Raw genomic sequence first — 19,744 nt, forward strand, 5'->3', positions numbered from 1 at the left:
GGAGCCAAGCTGTGGGATTTGGCGCGTGGAGTAACAAGACTGTTAACGCTGCCAGACGTACTGGAACTAACGCATGCAGCTTTTTCACACGTCACTGCCGAACGCTGGCGGGATATAGAACGGCTCGTCATAAAAGAAGAGGAGAAAATGCTGCTCCTGGTTGCTTCGTGGATTCTGTTGTTGTTAGGCTCGTTATCAACTTAGCAGGTGACACCTCCAGAACTGAAATGTATTTCTCGGATTCGGATAAGGAAGGAACTAAGGGATTACCAGACGACTGATTGTAAGTAATACCTTCAGTGGCTTCAGTATTTAAGTACACCGTGAAATCCTTCAATCTCTCTTACGTTACACACAGCGTATGCTGAAAAATTACCTGTGGTTAAGTCAGGAATTTTCATGGTTCTTGTTTTTAATGACAGTAGTACGTTAGTTAAAAACGATAACGTGTTTCGGTTTTCGTGTAGTCGTCTAAGGAGCGTATTGTGGGAGATTTACAGTGCATTGCCGGCCGGTGTGGCCGTGCGGTTAAAGGCGCTTCAGTCTGGAACCGCGTGACCGCAACGGTCGCAGGTTCGAATCCTGCCTCGGGCACGGATGTGTGTGATGTCCTTAGGTTAGTTAGGTTTAAGTAGTTCTAAGTTCTAGGGGACTGATGACCTCAGAAGTTGAGTGGCATAGTGCTCAGAGTCATTTTTTTGCAGTGCATTATTTCATTCTGCTTAAAAATTAAATGACATTCGAAGCTGTACTGCTCCTCTGCTGCTCTCCTTTTACGTGTTAATTTCAGGTAGCCACGTCACTGCAGGCTACCTGTACCAGCTGACGGGCCACTGCTGTCCAAGTTAAATGCGCCGGTACGGCTGTTGTCCCGTACTATCGCTAAGTCGACAGTGACAGTACTCGAGACAGCATGGCTGCAGTCCCAAGTGGAACGGAAATGTAACGGGGCTCCAACAAACGCAGAAGAATACACAGTGCAATGTTTACATCAGGTTTATCTGTCCTTGATCAGTTGGCAAGAAAAGACCACAAAAGCACATTCGTAGCTCTCCCCTATCTTGTGGCAACCGAAGCCCTCGTCTGTGCCTTACTTGAAAAACGATTCAAAATTGTTCAAATGGCTCGAAGCACTATGGGACTTAACATCTGTGGTCATCAGTACCCTAGATGGATGAAAATGGTTCAGATGGCTCTGAGCACTATGGGACTTAACATCTGAGGTCATCAGTCCCCTAGACTTAGAACTACTTAAACCTAACTAACCTAAGGACATCAAACACATCCATGCCTTAGGCAGGATTCGAACCTGCGACTGTACCAGCAGCGCGGTTCCGGACTGAAGCGCCTAGAACCCCTCGGCCACAGCGGCCGGCGAAAATCTGTTCCCCTATATGGAAGTATACATAATGGACGTACGAGTACAGGTTGGAGACAACATCGTTGACGAAATGTGGAAGTTTGGGTATGGCCGTGAATCCTGTTCGGATTGCCAAATTGTAAGGCGACCTCTCCAGACATGCCGAAAATCCGAGTTCGATTCCCAGTTCGACACTAATTTTCATTGTCGTCATTCCTTTATACAGGTAATGGTTGTCCATACTCGCAAGTTCAAATACTCGTAGATTTCATGAAATCTTTATGTGTCGGTTTCACATCCACGCTTCCTGTCTGCATGAAATTTTTTTACCAATGGCTTATCGACGTCCTCGATCGCGTATGCTTCCTATACCATCTTTGGGAGTTCCTTTGAACCTACATGTCCTGCTCGGCCTGATTAAACCATTCCACACACGGAGCCTGTTCTTGAATCGTTGTCATTATGCTCCAATCTCGATAATCTGGAACACACACAAAAAAATTTTGTCAGTTTGTGTGTCACATAAGCTAAATGTGTATGAATGTCTTAATTATTTTGGGTGCCATAACGCATTGAAGTTGTAGCGAAACATGTGAGAACCACTGTAAATCGATGTGTGTATCTGAAAATTCCTGTTTGTGGCAAATTGACATGGGGAGCCTATCTAGCTGGGGATTTCAAAGTCATAATAATGGTAATTGTTGTAATGGCGACCGGAACGGTCGCGGGGTTGAAGTGACGGAAACGTGGCGGGACCCGCCCGCGGGGAGGCCCGCGAACAACAACGCAACGGGAGAGGACGGACACGACCAGCGTAGGACCTTACGACACAGCAAGAACAGACAACAGAGTCGAGAAAACCTAACTAGACTACCACGTCCACTCGTATAGAAACACGAAAGTCAATACGCTGTCTGAGGCGATATGTCCTGAGACACACGCGAGGTTAGGCTGGTGGGTGAGCTTTTTTCTTTTCTTTATTGATTTTCAATTCCTCCCGAAGGGGGCGGGCTGGCAGCAGCGTAGTATTATGCTCTACAGCCTACAGACTTTTTTAAAACGGAAGAAGAAAAGAAACAAGAGAAACAGGCGATAAAACGGTGACTTAAAGTGTAAAATGGCTGAAAAATGCGGAAAGTTAAAACAGAAAGCAAAAGGGATTGGCAATGTTAATAAAAGACACAGGAATAAGACCAGTAATATAGTAGACACACAAATAAAAAACATGGCGATAGTCTGGTTTCTGTTCGCAAGAGATAAAAAAATCACACCCAGCGACAATATGATGGCCGTTCGCAACACTTCCCAAAAGACACAACACGGAACACTCACTGTAAAACACTGTACGAAAATGGCGGCACAAAGATGACACTCCCGAGCCAAAGGCAGATGGGGGGGGGGCACCTGGAGGAGGGGGAAAAACAAGGAGGGAGGAGAGGAAAAAACGAAAAGGGGGGGGGGAACCGAGGAGGTATAGGACTCATAAGGGGGGAGAGGGGCAGGGCAGACGCGAGAGGGAATGAGAAGAGGCAGAGGAGGGAAATGCAAAAGGACTCGGAAGGGGGCAGAGAGAGGGGGGAAAAAGAGGACGGAAGGGGGAGGAGAGGGAGCCCGGGAAAAGGACAGAGGAAAGGAGGGGGAGTGAGGATCAGAGTTGATAGGATAGATAAATGGAGGGAGGGAGGGCATCATCCGGGAGGGGGAGTTGATGGAAGCCACCTTGGGGAAGGAGATGAAGGGTGTAGAGATGGAGGGTAGGGGGGATACAACAGTGAAGACGTGGCAGGGGGCGGGGATGGGGCGGCTGAGCAACAGGCAGGCGCTTAAGTACTCGATCGGGGACACCGCTATAGGCCGCTGGAACCACGTGTTCCACTGTGGCGCCCTCACACTAAATGCGGGCCAGGAGGCGCGCGCCGCCACAGCTTACGGCGCAATGGTACAGAGACCTCCATGGGTCTTCGACGTCTATGACGTCTGGCGGGAATTCAAATTCCGCAGCGCGCGGTACCGGAATAACGATACTGGTGTAGGTCGAAAAGACGCATGTACTATCGGGCTTGATTCATTTGGGAAGCAGTTGTGCCCAGCGGCTGTATTTATTTCAGACAGTGAATCGTACAGCTATCTGTCGCAGTTAATGTTTATTGCACATCCAGAGTTCAGTCACTGTATGACCATCTCCGGAGCAGTAAATGTAAATTAATGACTTATTTGTAGAAGATGCGCCCACAGTGACAGAAATCTTGATATTCAGCTAACATTATTTGCAAGTGATGGCTGTACATTTAGTACTTGACCCACTTATATACTGTGTTCATGTGTACTCTTAAGACTGTTGTGTGTATATGTTGGTGTTTCAGCTGAAGGGCGAGAAGGGCGAGCCTGCCGTCGGCCCCCCCGGCCCCCCCGGCCCCCCCGGCGCCCCTGGCCCCCCGGGACCCTCCGGTCCCACGTCGCAGGGCCGCGTCGGCTACATACCCGTCCCGGGACCGCCGGGTCTACCTGGGCCGCCGGTGAGTACACCAAAGTACAGTAGAGCACCACTCAACCCTCCCACTGTACCTGGGTCAGAATAACAAAGTAACCACCAGCTGTCACAGCAACAACCAGCGAGAGCACGCTCTGAGTCATACCTGCTAATCGCTCTGCTGTCTCAGATGTCGGTCACCATAGAGCACAGAAGGATATAGAGCGGCCTTCCCCACGGCGGAGGCCCGGCCGGCATGTGCTCGCCTCCCTCGCCCCTTTGGGCACCTACCTGGCCGTCTGGGCACAGCCCGCGCTCCAGTTTCCTTCCTAATGTTTTGCTTACTACCTTAGCTCACCTGATTTTCTGGTCTCTAGTTGTTAGTTATTAACGTATTCATGGAGATGAACAAATAAACTAAAAAATATAGGTGGCGAGATTAAAAAACTTAAAAAAAAATAAAAAAAATCAAATTGCATGACATTACTTTCACTGAAAAACTTACCTTTTTTAAGACATACTATAATTGCTTGCTAATTTTATTACTTTCGCATGGCAATATGTTTCCAAAATTACCTTTAGATTATTGTTATGTTTAATATATTCACAAAAGAAATAACGGAAAAAGCAAATAGGTTGTGCACAATTCTTTTTCATTGTCTCTCTGCACCATTCTCTTCCTAGAAATCATAACGGGAAAGCTGTTTTTTTAATCTTAGCATAATTCAGCTGTAATGTCTTATTACACTAGTTACTTTTAATTGCAGTCTCTTTTGTTTCAGTGTCATATTCCGCAGTTTTTTTCTAGATTCATTTACTTTTTGTTGGGTCTTTTCTAGTTTTTCTTTAGTTATCGTTAAATCAGTTTTTGGTACTTTTTCTGGCACTGACGATAGAATAGGCGAAGTAACACGTTTGAGAACTCTTCTTACCTTTGAAGCTGATGTTGATGGCTGTAGATGTGGTGGTTGTGAACTAAATATCGATGGAACTGCATCTTTTTTCAAATATCTTCGAAAAGGAGAAGAATTCTCGAAGTCTTTCTCGCTGAAATGACAGCTGCAGATACGGCTGTGAGTTGAAGGTTTCCACTCGTGTCATCTGATCGCTCGAATCCATTTCTCCTTCAGTTCTGGATTGTTAGGAAAGCGGTGAAAGAAATTCTTCTCCTCTCGATACATATATATATTTTCTTTTTTTTTCTGCGGTTATTACAACCGTACGCCACACACATACCCATTCAAAAGCAGGAAAATTTTCGCGCACAACAGCAAAATCTCACACAATAACAACTCTTCTCCGACTCTACACCGAACCACCACTGGACTGAACAACGAAAAGCTCTAGACTGCATACCTGTTCTCATAAAGGAAGGAATTAACGGAACCCAGGCGGGAACGGCAGCGCAGGGCCCCAGCACGGTAGGTGCCCAGGGAGGCGGGGTTACCTGGCACATCCCGCGCCGGCCGAAGGCCGCTCTATATCCTTCTATGTTCTGTGTCGGTCACCAGTCAGCTGCCGACGACAGTTTCGATCTGTAATACAACAGCTGATTTGTTATCGTACACCGCAGACAAAACAGAACTGGCACCTTAAGACATTCAACCCAATTTCAATGTTCCACAATCCGTGTAGACTTTGTGATTGGTTTGTCTCTCATAATGTGTATGAAACATTTTCTGGGCCAGTATATTTGCCCACTCTCTGCACTTTGTTTCTCAGTGCAGTATTTTTCTTTTACAGAATGTGTGAAGATAACTGTGAAATTGCTTAGATAAGTCGTAAGAACCCAGTACTCTCAGTGGCGTAGTTTGAGATGTCGCTGAAGGCTTTGGCTCAGAGAGTGAGCAATGCGAGCAACTGGTCGAGACTCCTGGCACAGTTCACGTCGGCCACTACCGCATCGTCCGACGCCAGGATGTGTAGCTGCCTCGCGTGTACAGGAGTCTTACCACGTCAACACATCAGCCATACGCTCCCGCAGTTCGCCTCAAACTTCCCTCAGATTTCCGTCAATACGATAGGCATATTAGCATTTGGATTTTAATCACAGAGTGCGATAAAGCATTGCTGACTGCGGTTAACCGCAATCAAGAAAATGGCTCTGAGCACTATGGGACTTAACATCTGTGGTCATCGGTCCCCTAGAACTTAGAACTACTTAAACCTAACTAGCCTAAGGACATCACACACATCCATGCCCGAAGCAGGATTCGAACCTGCGACCGTAGCAGTCTCGCGGTTCCGGACTGAGCGCCTAGAACCGCGAGACCACCGCGGCAGGCAACCGCAATCATTTTAGCTCTTATACAGAATACGATAGACATTCTGGAAAGAAAAGCAATTATAGTATACGTAAAGTACATTGCACGTGGCGTACCTCCCTATTTGATTACATATTGTGAATGTTGCACTCAGGTCCAATTTCTATGGTTTATAAATTCCGTTAATATAATGCTGGACAGTATCATAAATCCGTCGTCATATAAAATAGTTTCCCAGCTTGTGGCTAACAACGAATCTATCGCTGAATCTCTCTGGGGATGACCGATCACTGAGCCACTCAGCCGCGCTAGGTATGGTTCAGCCCAATCCCAGTACCATCCAAGAACGTCAGTAATGCTGTTAATTGACCGAGAATTCTCTGCACATTTGTTTTTGTATAAAAACAGTCCACAGAACAGAACCTGCTGAGAATGTTATCTGCTAGTCAATAACATGGATTTTGTGTCACTGATTATAAATCTGGGGACCTCTATATACCTTCAGTGAGCAGATTACGAAAAAGATGCCTAAGAGCACTTTCCTGTGTAGTTATTATTACTAAGATTTGAGTTGCAAGTTATTTCGCAAATCTCCCAGTCGTCCCTTTCCGTAATACACAATCTGTATGGATTATATTGATAACAATCATAAACCATACTACACTTTGAGCTACACATGAAATATAATCGCAGTTGCGAATGCGAACAAGCATCTGCTGTATGAGGAAATGACGACAGTGAAAATCTGTGCCTGGCTGGGACTCGAACGTGTATTTCCCGCTCAAAGCGAGCGATCGCGTTAACCGCTTTGGGTGTCCGTGCGCGACGCACGGCCAGAACCAAACTCCCGTATGTCGTCGTTCCAGAGTCACAACCTGTACTCCCTACACACATTATGTACGTAATTGTCATACAGGATATTTTAATTGAGAGTCGGTGCGTGGTATCGCTGTATAAATACGACATTTCAGTGCCTGTATTCTTGAGAAGAACAGTGCAATGTTCCTTGCGGCCCGTGTTGTGTGCTGTCCTTAGGTTAGTTAGGTTTAAGTAGTTCTAGGGGACTGATGAGCATAGATGTTAAGTCCCATAGTGCTCAGAGCCATTTGAACCATTTGAACCTTGCGGCACGCATGCATGTCCGTAGGAACAGGCACTACGACGACTACAGCCGTCATGAAACACATACAGCGTAAATTTTGATTGTCGTCATTCCCTCATTCCCTCTTCGTATTCGCAACTGCAAATGTACCTCGTGTAATTCGTAACGGTTGTAGTCGCCACAGTGCCTGTTCCTTCTGACATTCGAAGGAACACTCCATTGTTCTTCTCAGCAACACAGGTCTGCAATATCGTATCTTGACCTATTTTTGGGTCGTCTAGCATCGCAGCTTTGACCAGCACGAATCCACGAGCACACAGTTATTGGAAATTTCCCAGTGATTCCTCGCATATAACGGCTGCCAAAAGCCAGGAACCAGAACACTCACCGCTGGTGGAAATTCCCTCTAAAGAGCTATTTGCACCTGGCATCCACGGTGCACTGTAGGCGAAAATGTGCCGCGTGCCACTTGGGTTAAAGGAACTACGATGTTAAAGAGTTGAGCGAAAGACATACGTCAATTGTGAACTGTGGAAAACTGTAGACCTTCAAGGAGATTAGTCTAATCATAGTTTGTTTTGTAGAAATAATTTTTGAGGAATTCATGTGAACCTATTAGTCTCGCACTCGTGTCTGAAGCAAGACGTTTTGCTTGCTACTGTTCAAGAGAAAGCTAATGAAGCGCTGTTAGCAAAATATTGGTAATATGACGTGAACAGTATAAGTAACTTGCTACTATTGATTAATTTTAATCTGAAGTATTGATGTGCCTGACACAGAACTTTGCTAAGCAGCTGCCATCGACCGTGGCTTTTGCAGGGTCCTCCGGGTGTGTCCGTGATGGGCCAGAAGGGCGAGCCCGGACAGCCGGGGGCGGCCAGCTTCCGCTTCCTGCAGTACGACGACCCGAACGCCGGCAGGACAGGTACGTGCCAACATGCCGTCACTTAACTTCTTTTACTTCACGTCTTCCATCATAGTGTATACAAGCTACCTTCAAAAATTTTAATGACTGACCTGTTTAAAGTTTCTAGCGTCATAGTCACGTCTGAGGAAAAACGTTTTTAAAATTGATGATTGCCTCTCTCACTGCCTGCACCCTTTTCTTCTTGAATATAGTCTGTCTAATTTATAAGCTATTTTTGCAACCATTTCGTGGCTGTCCGTCACATTGAAAAAGTTTGCACCACTAGAGAAACTTCGAGTTTATGAACAACAATAACGACACTCAATAAACATTCAAGTTATCACAACTAAAAAGTCAAGAACGGTGAGGTGTTTCCAGAAGCTGCGTAACTGCATGAAAGTGCTTTATTTGCAACTACCGCTTTCACACAATTATAGACGCATCTTCAATTTTACAATGGTTATACAGGGAGTTACAAAAAGGTACGGCCAAACTTTCAGGAAATATTCCTCACACACAAAGAAAGGAAATATGTGGACATGTGTCCGGAAACGCTTACTTTCCATGTTAGAGCTCATTTTATTACTTCTCTTCAAATCACATTAATCATGGAATGGAAACACACAGCAACAGAAGGTACCAGCGTGACTTCAAACACTTTGTTACAGGAAATGTTCAAAATGTCCTCCGTTAGCGAGGATACATACATCCACCCTCCGTCGCATGGAATCCCTGATGCGCTGACGCAGCCCTGGAGAATGGCGTATTGTATCATAGCCGTCCACAATACGAGCACGAAGAGTCTCTACATTTGGTACCGGGGTTGCGTAGACAAGAGCTTTCAAATGCCCCCATAAATGACAGTCGAGAAGGTTGAGGTCAGGAGAGCGTGGAGGCTATGGAATTGGTCCGCCTCTACCAATCCATCGGTCACCGAATCTGTTGCTAAGAAGCGTACGAACACTTCGACTGAAATGTGTAGGAGCTCCATCGTGCATGAACCACATGTTGTGTCATACTTGTAAAGGCACATGTTCTAGCAGCACAGGTAGAGTATCCCGTATGAAATCATAACAACGTGCTCCATTGAGTGTAGGTGGAAGAACATAGTGACGAAACTAAAATGAGCTCTAACATGGAAATTAAGCGTTTCCGGACACATGTCCACATAACATCTTTTCTTTATTTGTGTGCGAGGAATGTTTCCTGAAAGTTTGGCCGTACCTTTTTGTAGCACCCTGTATTTCCATTATAAACCTACAGATGCGTCTACAAAAACGAGAAAACGGCAACTGCGAATAAAGCACCTTCACACAGCAATGCGGCTTTTGGAAACACCTCCTCATTCTTGACTTTTTAATTGTTGTAATTTTTGTGATATTTAAATGGTTTTTGGGAGCTGTGTCTTGTTATTGTTATTCACAATTGTCCTGATCTGTGGTTGCCCTCCACAGATAGTTGTTTGTACTTTGAGTTGAATGAACATCGTAGACCTGTAGCAATAGGAATTGAAACAAAAGTTTGCTGTCCAATGACACAAGAGAAACTTCCACTCTGTGCGGAGCTCCATAATTTCATATTTCGCAAATGTTGAAGCACAACGGTTACTGTCGATGCCTCTTGCTGTTCCTGAGTTTAAAGCCTTTTTTTTGTCTGACCATCAATTAAACCTCGGTCAATTCTTCAGCAACGTTTCTGTCCTCACATGTATGCCTCTATCTATGCCTACCTATTTTGCAATGGAACAATTTGTGAATAGAAAATCTGCCATGTCCCACAGAAGTTTGAAAACAGGGCAGTAGGAATCAAATTCCTCTATTATATAGCGTACTGGAATATAAAGCGATCTAGCCATCCAATAGTCGTCCAGTGGTCTGAAATTACATTAACGTTTTAGGATGTTAAGAATGACACGCTGCGGTGTGTTTGTTAGGAACTGCTCAGCCCAGTCCCACATTTGGTCTTGTTTTCCGTACACTCGTATTTTATTCATTACGCAGCAGTGCTGAACTCTTTCGAATGCCTTCTGGAAGTTTAAAATACATAAGGCTTCCTGCTGGGTCTCGTGGACAGACAGAGGAAGCTGTTACCGCGCGACTGTCGTTTGCGGAACCCGTCTTGATTCCTACGGAGGAGATTTTTTCGTTCTCCGACGTCAGCGATATAAACCCATAGTTTTGTTCGTTTGTTCGACGTCCCTTCTTGTAGACGGTAACTGCGTGCACGTTATTGCAACCGCTGAGAAAGACTGGCTCCTCCAACGATCTACGGTAGACTGGTGCTAGAAAAGACGCACGCTCTTTCACGTACTCTATGTAGAATCGAATTGGTATCACATGAAGTCCAGTGGCCTTTCCCCCTTTGAGTGATTTGACCTGATTTCCTATCTTGTCGTTACAATCTTCCTCAGTGAGACAATTTCGGAGATACTATTTCAACAAAGCTTTCTGCGATAGTTGCATCACCTCTTAATCACAACTGTTCGTATACAAATATGACTCAAGCGAAATCTTACTGAGTGTTAACATTTTGCACAACTACGACTGTAGTAAAATATTCGGTATTTGTCTCAATTATGTGTAGTTAATGAAAGGCAATGTATTATCGTACAGCGTAATGTGGAAGCCCGTAACTGAAAAGCTACTCTACACAAGTTGTTTACGGTAAAAAAAAAGGAAATTTATTTTGTTACACGCTGCTCCCTTGTGGATTCTCATAAGGACGACGACGACGTTTGGAAGAGATTAGGGCACTTGAAGAGTTGGCATACCTGGAGGAACTCAGGCATTCCCTTGAGGATACGGGTACGTGACTGTCTTTAATCCTGAAAAGTTTGTTTTCAATTGTAACGAAATCACAAGTAGTGTTAGTAACTTTGCAACATTTTTAATGTCATTACATTGTTAACGCACTGTAAGTAAAATATTTTCAATTCAGAATTGCTTTTTAGTTTTTAAATTAAAAAAAGCGATCTCATTTTAATTGAATCAACTGTGGGCTCTTGTTGGAACATTGTAAATGATCTAAACAAACAGTATTTTTGCCTTATTTCACAATTTCGTTATTGGTGTTACTGCACAACCTATGTTTCGTGTTATAAGCCCATTTTGAAGAACATTACTGTTTACAAAAGGTTATAATGCACAGATAAACATGATGACAAGGCAAAGATAATCATCTCAACTTCTTAAGTTATCGATCCATAGCTTAATGCAAAATCACGTCAATGATCAAGTAAGTTGTTAAAAATGGTCTTTGCCGTAATTTTACATTAAACTATGGTTTGATACTTAAAGAAGTTGAGATGATTATCTTTGTCTTGTCATCTGTGCATTATAGTCTTTGGGAACCAGTAATGTTCTTGTAAATGGGCTTATAACCCGAATCCTGGGTTGTGCAGTAACATTAGAAATAAAATTGTGAAACAAGAAAAAAATAGTGTTTTTTTAGTTAAACGGATCTCTTTCTATGGGTGGATGTATGCATTGAGGTGACAATCCCAGACCAGTGTTTCTGAAAGAGACATTTCGCACAACGTGGAAGATTTTGTTTACGCTGGAAGCAACTGAGTGGATGAACAGCGGATGATATAGACGTAGAAGAAACGTAAGAGCAGGAAGACGTTTTTAGAAGAAGACAACGGTCGATATTGTAAAATTATAGCTTAGTTTCTAGGCTTTTTGTAGACTCCTCAGTTAATCGAGGACGATAATGACCGTAGTCGATCAAAATCTGATACTGAGAGTGTAGCTCCGTGAATCGAATACTTCTGTTTTTGATCAGTATTGAGATAATTTTGTATTTGTACGTCCTACCCGGGAAACCAGTGGCCTACTAAAAAATTGATCTTAACGTATTATATTCCGATTTTTTTGATGAGACGTGTTTCAATTCTTGTTAAAAGGTATTTACAATTTGATGTTTATTTTACTAAAATGAAAAAATAGTTTCTACGTAAAACGCAAATACTGCGTAATTTTTTCACATGCAAAATGACTACGCATTAGAACCGCACTGCTGTATCTCCGTCTCACAGTATCTTTACTTTTCATACTAATGTCGTTATAAAAGGTGCAGCAGTATTCTGACTGTTGGCACTTGACATGTGGTTTACGTTTCAGGAAGCGTGGAGTAACAAAGAGAGGTATTAGTTTCTCGCTGTAAGACTTTTATGAAGAAAAAAGTGCACAGTCACGAGTTCAGAAAAAATGCGTTACTGAGAAAATTACTGCAGATGTGTTAACAACTCTGCACACCATTTTTCCTTTCCTTTTTCTATTTATGTTACGAAAAATTTTCACTTCATTTCCTTCTGTTGAAATTTCGGCTCTGTTTATGTGTTGAACAGGAAAGTTTACAGTGTACTCTCCGCCACGTATCACGCGGTGGCCTGCAGACATGTATATACCCGCAGATGTAGAGTAACTAATTTGGAAAGAAACATTTGAACATAATGAAATATACTACAGTATCCTTTCGCTTAATGAGAAGTGCATCAGTCGATAAGTTCGTTTCGTTGTCCGTAGTTAGCTATAGCTTCGCGTTCGTGTCGGTGATTGCAGCGTGTAACACATGATCGCACTTTCGCAGGTCCGGCGGCCCAGGAGTACAATGGGAGCGGCCACACCCACCGGACGGCGTTCGAAGAGCGCTTCAGGGGTGAGAAGGCCGGCTACGAAGAGGAAGAGGACCGGAACGTGAAGATCGTCCCGGGCGCCGTCACCTTCGACACCACAGACGCCATGACCAGGGTCAGTAGCCGCTGACTGACACAAAATTTCGGTGATAACTTAATAGTACGTACTGTCCCAACGACATGCTGACACTTTAAACAGAAGATCACAGAACAAACTTTTATTTACGTTACACTTCAAAGTTACGTTTCGTGTGTTGCGGCAGTGTTTTGCAAGACGTATAACGAGATAACTGATTGTTCATATTCTCTAGTGTGTGTGTGTGTGTGTGTGTGTGTGTGTGTGTGTGTGTGTGTGTGTGTTAGTATGTCAGAGTGGCCTGGGTCCGCCAAACGTCACCCAGACAAGTAACTGGCTTATTTCGTTGGTGTGTCATCGTGTAAATAGACCTATAGACCTATGGTGAGCCTCTGGGAAAATAATTAATTCCAAACGGAACTGCAGTAGCGACCAACAACAGACAATGCTTTCTCTTCCAGATCTCGTTTGTGTGAATAGTCTCCCTACAGGACTGAAAATGAAGCAGGACGCGTAGCCCATTTACGAATAAACAATAGGAATCGAAAATTATCATATATACATTTGCTACATACTACAGTTAAAGTAGTATAGGAGTTTTGCTATATGGGGAGCAAAATAACTGATGATGCTCGAAGTAGGAAAGATATAAAATGTAGACTGGCAATAGCAAGGAAAGCGTTTCTGAAGATGAGAAATTTGTTAACATCGAGTATAGATTTAAGTGTCATGAAGTTGTTTCTGGAAGTATTTGTATGGAGTGTAGCCATGTATGGAAGTGAAACATGGACGATAAATAGTTTGGACAAGAAGAGAACAGAAGCTTTCTAAATGTGGTGCTACAGAAGAATTCTGAAAATTAGATGGGTAGAACACGTGACTAATGAGGAGGTATTGAATAGAGTTGGGGAGAAGAGGAGTTGGTGGCACAAGTTGACTAGAAGAAGTGATCGGTTGGTAGCACATGTTCTGAGGCATCAAGGGATCACCAATTTAGCATTGGAGGGCAGCGTAGAGAGTAAAAATCGTTGAGGGAGACCAAGAGATGAATACACTAAGCAGATTCAGAAAGATGTAGGTTGCAGTAGGTACTGGGAGATGAAAAAGCTTGCACAGGATATAGTATGGAGAGCTGCATCAAACCATTCTCTGGACTGAAGACCACAACAACAACAACAACCGTTGATGAATCTTGGGTACTTTTGTCCAACGAGATGGGCAAGGAAAATCCAAATGATTAGTGGAGGACTTAACCGAAGATATATTGTTAGATGAAATTACCATTTCTACTTTAATATGAATAAAGCATAATGCGTATTGTAGGGTTTATATTAGGTATCAGACACCCACACCAAACAACTACATGCAAGGCATGTCCACAGCTCGAGATGGGTATTATTTGTACTTGATATTTAAGAAATACGTGTAAGTTTTGCATAGCAAGAATTTTCAGTCATAAGGGTTGCATCAAGCTGCTGAACACCAAGGTCTCACTTTAAATTTGTTCGCCATCTTGACGATGGATTCAATATTACTAACTATACACCTCATTTTCCAACCCATGAGGGTTTAGACGGCTTTTTCTGTGAACTTACTTGTACCCAACAGTTCTATATGGCGAGGTATCAAGGACAATGCCAGATATGCCAGATATCGAACTCACCAACTAATCAACAAGGTGTCAAACTCCCTGCCCGTCCACCTCATCCCCGTCCCCTCCCCCCCGTCCACCATCCCCCAGCCCGATGCACTATTGAACCTGAGTTTGGGCACCAATTTGTGAATGAAACCTTACTGATGGGCCAGGACATATGTATACAAATGGGGACTGCACGGCGTGCCTACTTGTGACTTCAGAGCTCAACAGAGCATTGGGTCTCCATTCAAATAATTACTTCAAAAGAGTTACTGTGGAATGATAAGACAATACACAATCTAGTTCTGGCGCCCATATCATTATGACGATCAAAAGGGGGAGTCACGGTAATATACTTTTGTATGTTTGTTACTTTTTATATACACCCACAAGAAATTACACCCAGGTGACAGAGATAGCGATATCCATGTATACAGATGGTGGTAATATCGCGTACAGGAGGTATAAGAGGGCAGTGCATTGTCGCAGCTGTCATTTGTATCCAGGTGATTCATGTGGGAAGATTTCCGTCGTCATTACGGCCGTACGGAGGGAATTAGAATACTCTGAACGCGGAATGGTCGTTGGGGCTAGACGAATGGGACATTCCATTTCGCAAATCGTTTGGGAAATCGATATTCCGAGATCCACAGTGTCAATATTGTGCCGAGAACACCAAATTTGAGGCACTGCTTTTCACCACGGACAACGCAGTGTCCAACGACCGTCACATAACGACCTAGGGCAGTGGCGTTTGCGTAAAGTTGTCAGTGATAACAGTCAAGAAACAATAAACTCAAAAATCAGTGTGGGTCGTACGACGAATGTACCCGTTAGGTCAGTGCGGCGAAATCTGACGCTAATGGGCTCCGATAGCAGACGACCAACGCGAGTGCCTTCATTAACAGCACGACATCGCCTTCAGCGCCTTTACTGGGCTCGCGACCGTATCAGTTGGACAATACGCGACTAGAAAAACCTGGCTTGGTCAGATGAGTCCCGATTGCAGTCGGTAAGAGCAGATGACAGTGTTCGAGTGTGGCGCAGACGCCCCCGAAGCCATGGACCGCAATTGTCAACAAGGCACTGTGCAACTTGGTGGTGGCTCCATAATAGTGTAGGCAGTAATGGGCAGAAGGAACCAATGACAGTGCCCACGTCACTGTACCACATCTGTTCACGACTGGTTTGAAGAACATTCAGGACAGTTCGTGCGAATGATTTGGCCACACAGTTCCCCGACGTGAATCCCGTGCAACAATTACGGGACATATTCTAGAGGTCAACTCTTGCACAAAATATTGCACTGGCAACACTTTCGCAACTATGGGTAGCTATAGATTCAGTATGGATTAATACACTACTAGCCATTAAAACTGATACACCAAGAAGAAATGCAGATTATAAACGAGTATTCATTGGACAAATAAATTACACTACAACTCACATGTGATTACATTTTCACGCAATTTGGGTGCATAGATCCTGAGAAATCAGTACCGAGAACAACCACCTCTGGCCGTAATGACGGCCTTGATAAGTCTGGGCATTGAGCCAGACAGAGCTTGGATGGCGTGTACATGTACAGCTGCCCATGCAGCTTCAACATGATACCACTGTTGATCAAGAGTAATGACTGGCGTATTGTGAGGAGCCAGTTGCACGGCCGCCGTTGAACAGACGTTTTCAATTGGTGAGAGATTTGGAGAATGTGCTGGCCAAGGCAGCAGTCGAACATTTTCTGTATCCAGAAAGGCCCGTACAGGACCTGCAACATGCGGTCGTGCATTATCCTGCCGAAATGTAGGGTCTGGCAGGGATCGAATGAAGGGCAGACCCACGGAACGTAACACATCTGAAATGTAACGTCCACTGTACAAAGTGCCGTCAATGCGAACAAGAACCCCTGCTGGCCGAAGTGGCCGTGCGGTTAAAGGCGCTGCAGTCTGGAACCGCAAGACCGCTACGGTCGCAGGTTCGAATCCTGCCTCGGGCATGGATGTTTGTGATGTCCTTAGGTTAGTTAGGTTTAACTAGTTCTAAGTTCTAGGGGACTAATGACCTCAGCAGGTGAGTCCCATAGTGCTCAGAGCCATTTGAACAAGAACCCCATACCATCACGCCGGGTGATACGCCACTATGGCGATGACGAATACACGCTTGCAATGTGCGTTCACCCCGATGACGCCAAACACGGATGCGACCATCATGATGCTGTAAACAGAACCTGGATTCATCCGAAAAAAGAACGTGTTGCCATTTGTGCACCCAGGTTCGTCGTTGAGTACACCATCGCAGGCGCTCCTGTCTGTGATGCAGCATCAAGGGTAACCGCAGCCATGGTCTCCGAGCTGATAGCCCATGCTGCTGCAAACGTAGACGAACTGTTCGTACAGATGGTGGTTGTCTTGCAAACGTCCCCATCTGTTGACTCAGGGATCGAGACGTGGCTGCGGATAAGATGCCTGTCATCTCGACTGCTAGTTCCGTATTACCCTCCTGAACCCACCGATATCATATTCTGATAACAGTCATTGGATCTCGACCAATGCGAGCAGCACTGTAGCGATATGCTAAACCTCAATCGCGATAGGCAAAGTCGGAAACGTGATGGTACGCATTTCTCCTCCTTACACGAGGCATCACAACAACGTTCCACCAGGCATTGCCGGTCAATTGTCGTTTGTGTATGATAAATCCGTTGGAAACCTATGAGAAATCGGTTGGAAACTTTCCTCATGTTAGCACGTTGTAGGTGTCGCCACCGGCGCCAACCTTGTGTGAATGCTCTGAAAAGCTAGTCATTTGCATACACAGCATCTTCTTCCTGTCGGTTAAATTTCGCGTCTGTAGCTCGTCATCTTCGTGGTGTAGCAATTTTAATGACCAGTAGTGTATTTCTGTACGGTGCTTCCAGCGACTTGTTGAGTCCAAGTCACATAGATTTGCTGCACTACGCTGGAAAAAAGGCGGTCTGACCCGATGTTTGGAGGTATTCCATGACTTTTGTCACCTCATTGTACTTTAGAGACAGCATGTATGTTTGAAAAATGGTTCAAATGGCTCTGAGCACTATGGGACTTAACATCTGAGGTGATCAGTCCCCTTGAACGTAGAACTACTTAAACCTAACTACCTAACTAACCTAAGGACATCACACATCCATGCCCGAGACAGGATTCGAACCTGCGAACGTAGCAGTCGCGCGGTTCAGACTGAAGCGCCTAGAACCGCTCGGCCACACCAGCCGGCGCAGGTATGTTTGAGCAGAACCGCTAATGACAGGGTGTCACTTGTCAGCAGATTTGGTGTCAGTCGCTAGCAAGACAATTTGAAGCAGGACTGACAGGACAACAGCATAAGCCCATTGTATCACGATCAGATCGTGGTGACTGGATACGTTAAACATATAACTGCACTGCAAGATGATCATGTCTTGGTGGCCAAGTGCGTTAGGCAAATCAGTGCTTTACATCATGGTCAGAACGTGGCGGCCAGACGCATTAGTCATATCAGTGCATTCGATCACGATCAGGGTATGGTGGCTGGATACATTTGATATATCAGACCATCAAATCATTATCAGGTCTTGGCAGCCAGACACATTAGAAATATAGGCACATTGGGTTATGATCATGTCGTGCGAGCCATGCTATCAGTGTACTCGACAATAATGTCATAGTAGCTGGATGCATTAGACGTAGCGCATCAGATCACTATCTGGTCGCTGTGACCCTACACATTAGACATATCAGTGCACCAGATCATGATCTGGTTGTGTTGGCTGGATGCATTTGACATATCAGCATGTTGGATCATGAACAGTTTGTGGTAGCTGGATGCATTAGACATATCAGCATAATGGATCACAATCGAGTCATGGTGGCCAGATGCATTAGATGTATCATCACATTAAACTACGATCAGGTCCTAATGGCCATATGCATTAGGTATGTCACTGTGCTGGATCACCATCAGGTGAGTGTGATTGGACGTATTAGACGAATCAGTACAGTGGATCATGATCAAGCCATGGTGGCTTGATGCATCAGAAATATCAGCACAGTGGGTCACGATCACATAGGTGGAAGATACATTAGGCATATTAGTGCAAAGGATTACTATCAGGTCATTGTGGCCCTACATGTTAGATTTGTTAGTGTAGCGGATCAAGATAAAGTCGTGGTGTCAGTGCACTGCATCACATACAAGTCGTGGCGGTCCTACATGTTAGCCACATCAGTGTCCTGGATCAAGATCTGGTCGTATTGGCTGGACACATTAGACACATCAGTGCTTGGATCATAATTGGGTTATCAGATATGTCAGTGCACTGGTTCACAATTTGCTCAATTTGGCCCAATGTATTAGACATATCTGCTTACTGGATAATGATTTGGTCATGGTTGCTGGACATATTACATGTATCAGTTCACTGGATCGCAATCAGGTCATTATGACTGGATTAACTAGACATTTCAGTGCACTGAATCACGATTAGGTCATGACAGCTGTACGCATTAGACACATAGTTCATAGGACCACTATGTGGACGTCAGTATGCTCCCTATATCGTCCTTACGTCGCCCGTCATGTGTTATTTTTCTTGAAAGGCAAGAGTATTTTTATGGGTCCTGTAGTTCTCACTTTCACAGAGTGTAGCAACGTCATTAGCAAGTCTTATCATAAAGACCTATTCACCCGTAGTATTAATCCTTATCCTCAACCCTGTCTTTATTTCCGTCCCTCGGCGTAGGCGTTGAGAACACAATGCGCGTCATATGTAATATGAATGGGTTCTGATCACAGCCTGAATGTTTATATTCGTGCCATGTTCGTCGTCCGAAATATTCCAGAATCCAAAGGTGCCTTGATAAAATGAAAATACCCACCACTTTCAGTGGCTCGAAGTTCGATGACTGCTAAAAATATATCAAATTCCGACGATATTCGACAATATTCAAAGCTCAGTAGAAATATTTTTGTAAGTCCCACAACATCGTAGTTAGCAGAACTTCTTCGTCCAAAGAATGCCGAAAAAGTCTAATACTAGCCGTAATATTTCTAAGTTTCACACCTTAGGAAATCTGCAGAACATCTCCAAGTGCCAAATGAGGCCGTTTCATCGCTCACCTCCATACCGTCGCTCGCTATCATGGCCGTTTTCAGCGTTGGCCAGCAAAAGACTGCCTGGAAAAGCGCCCGTGTTGGACTATTTACAGTGGAAGGGAGCGTTCATCGTAGCCACTGAAATTACAAGTTACTTCTCTAAATAGAAGTTTCTCTAGTTGCA

The 19,744-nt window shown here is 44.4% G+C and overlaps 2 protein-coding genes across 2 annotated transcripts in view; both read left to right on the forward strand.

The window, feature by feature from the left end:
• Nucleotides 1–3,939, forward strand: part of LOC124788369 (collagen alpha-4(IV) chain-like) — a 29,148-nt gene extending 25,209 nt beyond the window's left edge. Inside the window, exon 3 of the mRNA XM_047255634.1 lies at nucleotides 3,724–3,939. Coding sequence (XP_047111590.1) covers nucleotides 3,724–3,939 — 216 coding nt within the window. The remainder of the gene's footprint in view (nucleotides 1–3,723) is intronic.
• Nucleotides 1–19,744, forward strand: part of LOC124787950 (collagen alpha-1(XV) chain-like) — a 244,078-nt gene that overhangs the window by 30,921 nt on the left and 193,413 nt on the right. The window contains exons 3-5 of the mRNA XM_047254949.1: nucleotides 3,724–3,876; nucleotides 8,016–8,121; nucleotides 12,694–12,854. Coding sequence (XP_047110905.1) covers nucleotides 8,037–8,121; nucleotides 12,694–12,854 — 246 coding nt within the window. The 5' untranslated portion in view covers nucleotides 3,724–3,876; nucleotides 8,016–8,036. The remainder of the gene's footprint in view (nucleotides 1–3,723; nucleotides 3,877–8,015; nucleotides 8,122–12,693; nucleotides 12,855–19,744) is intronic.

This window comes from Schistocerca piceifrons, chromosome 3 (assembly GCF_021461385.2).
Source record: "Schistocerca piceifrons isolate TAMUIC-IGC-003096 chromosome 3, iqSchPice1.1, whole genome shotgun sequence".
Classification (NCBI taxonomy): domain Eukaryota; kingdom Metazoa; phylum Arthropoda; class Insecta; order Orthoptera; family Acrididae; genus Schistocerca; species Schistocerca piceifrons.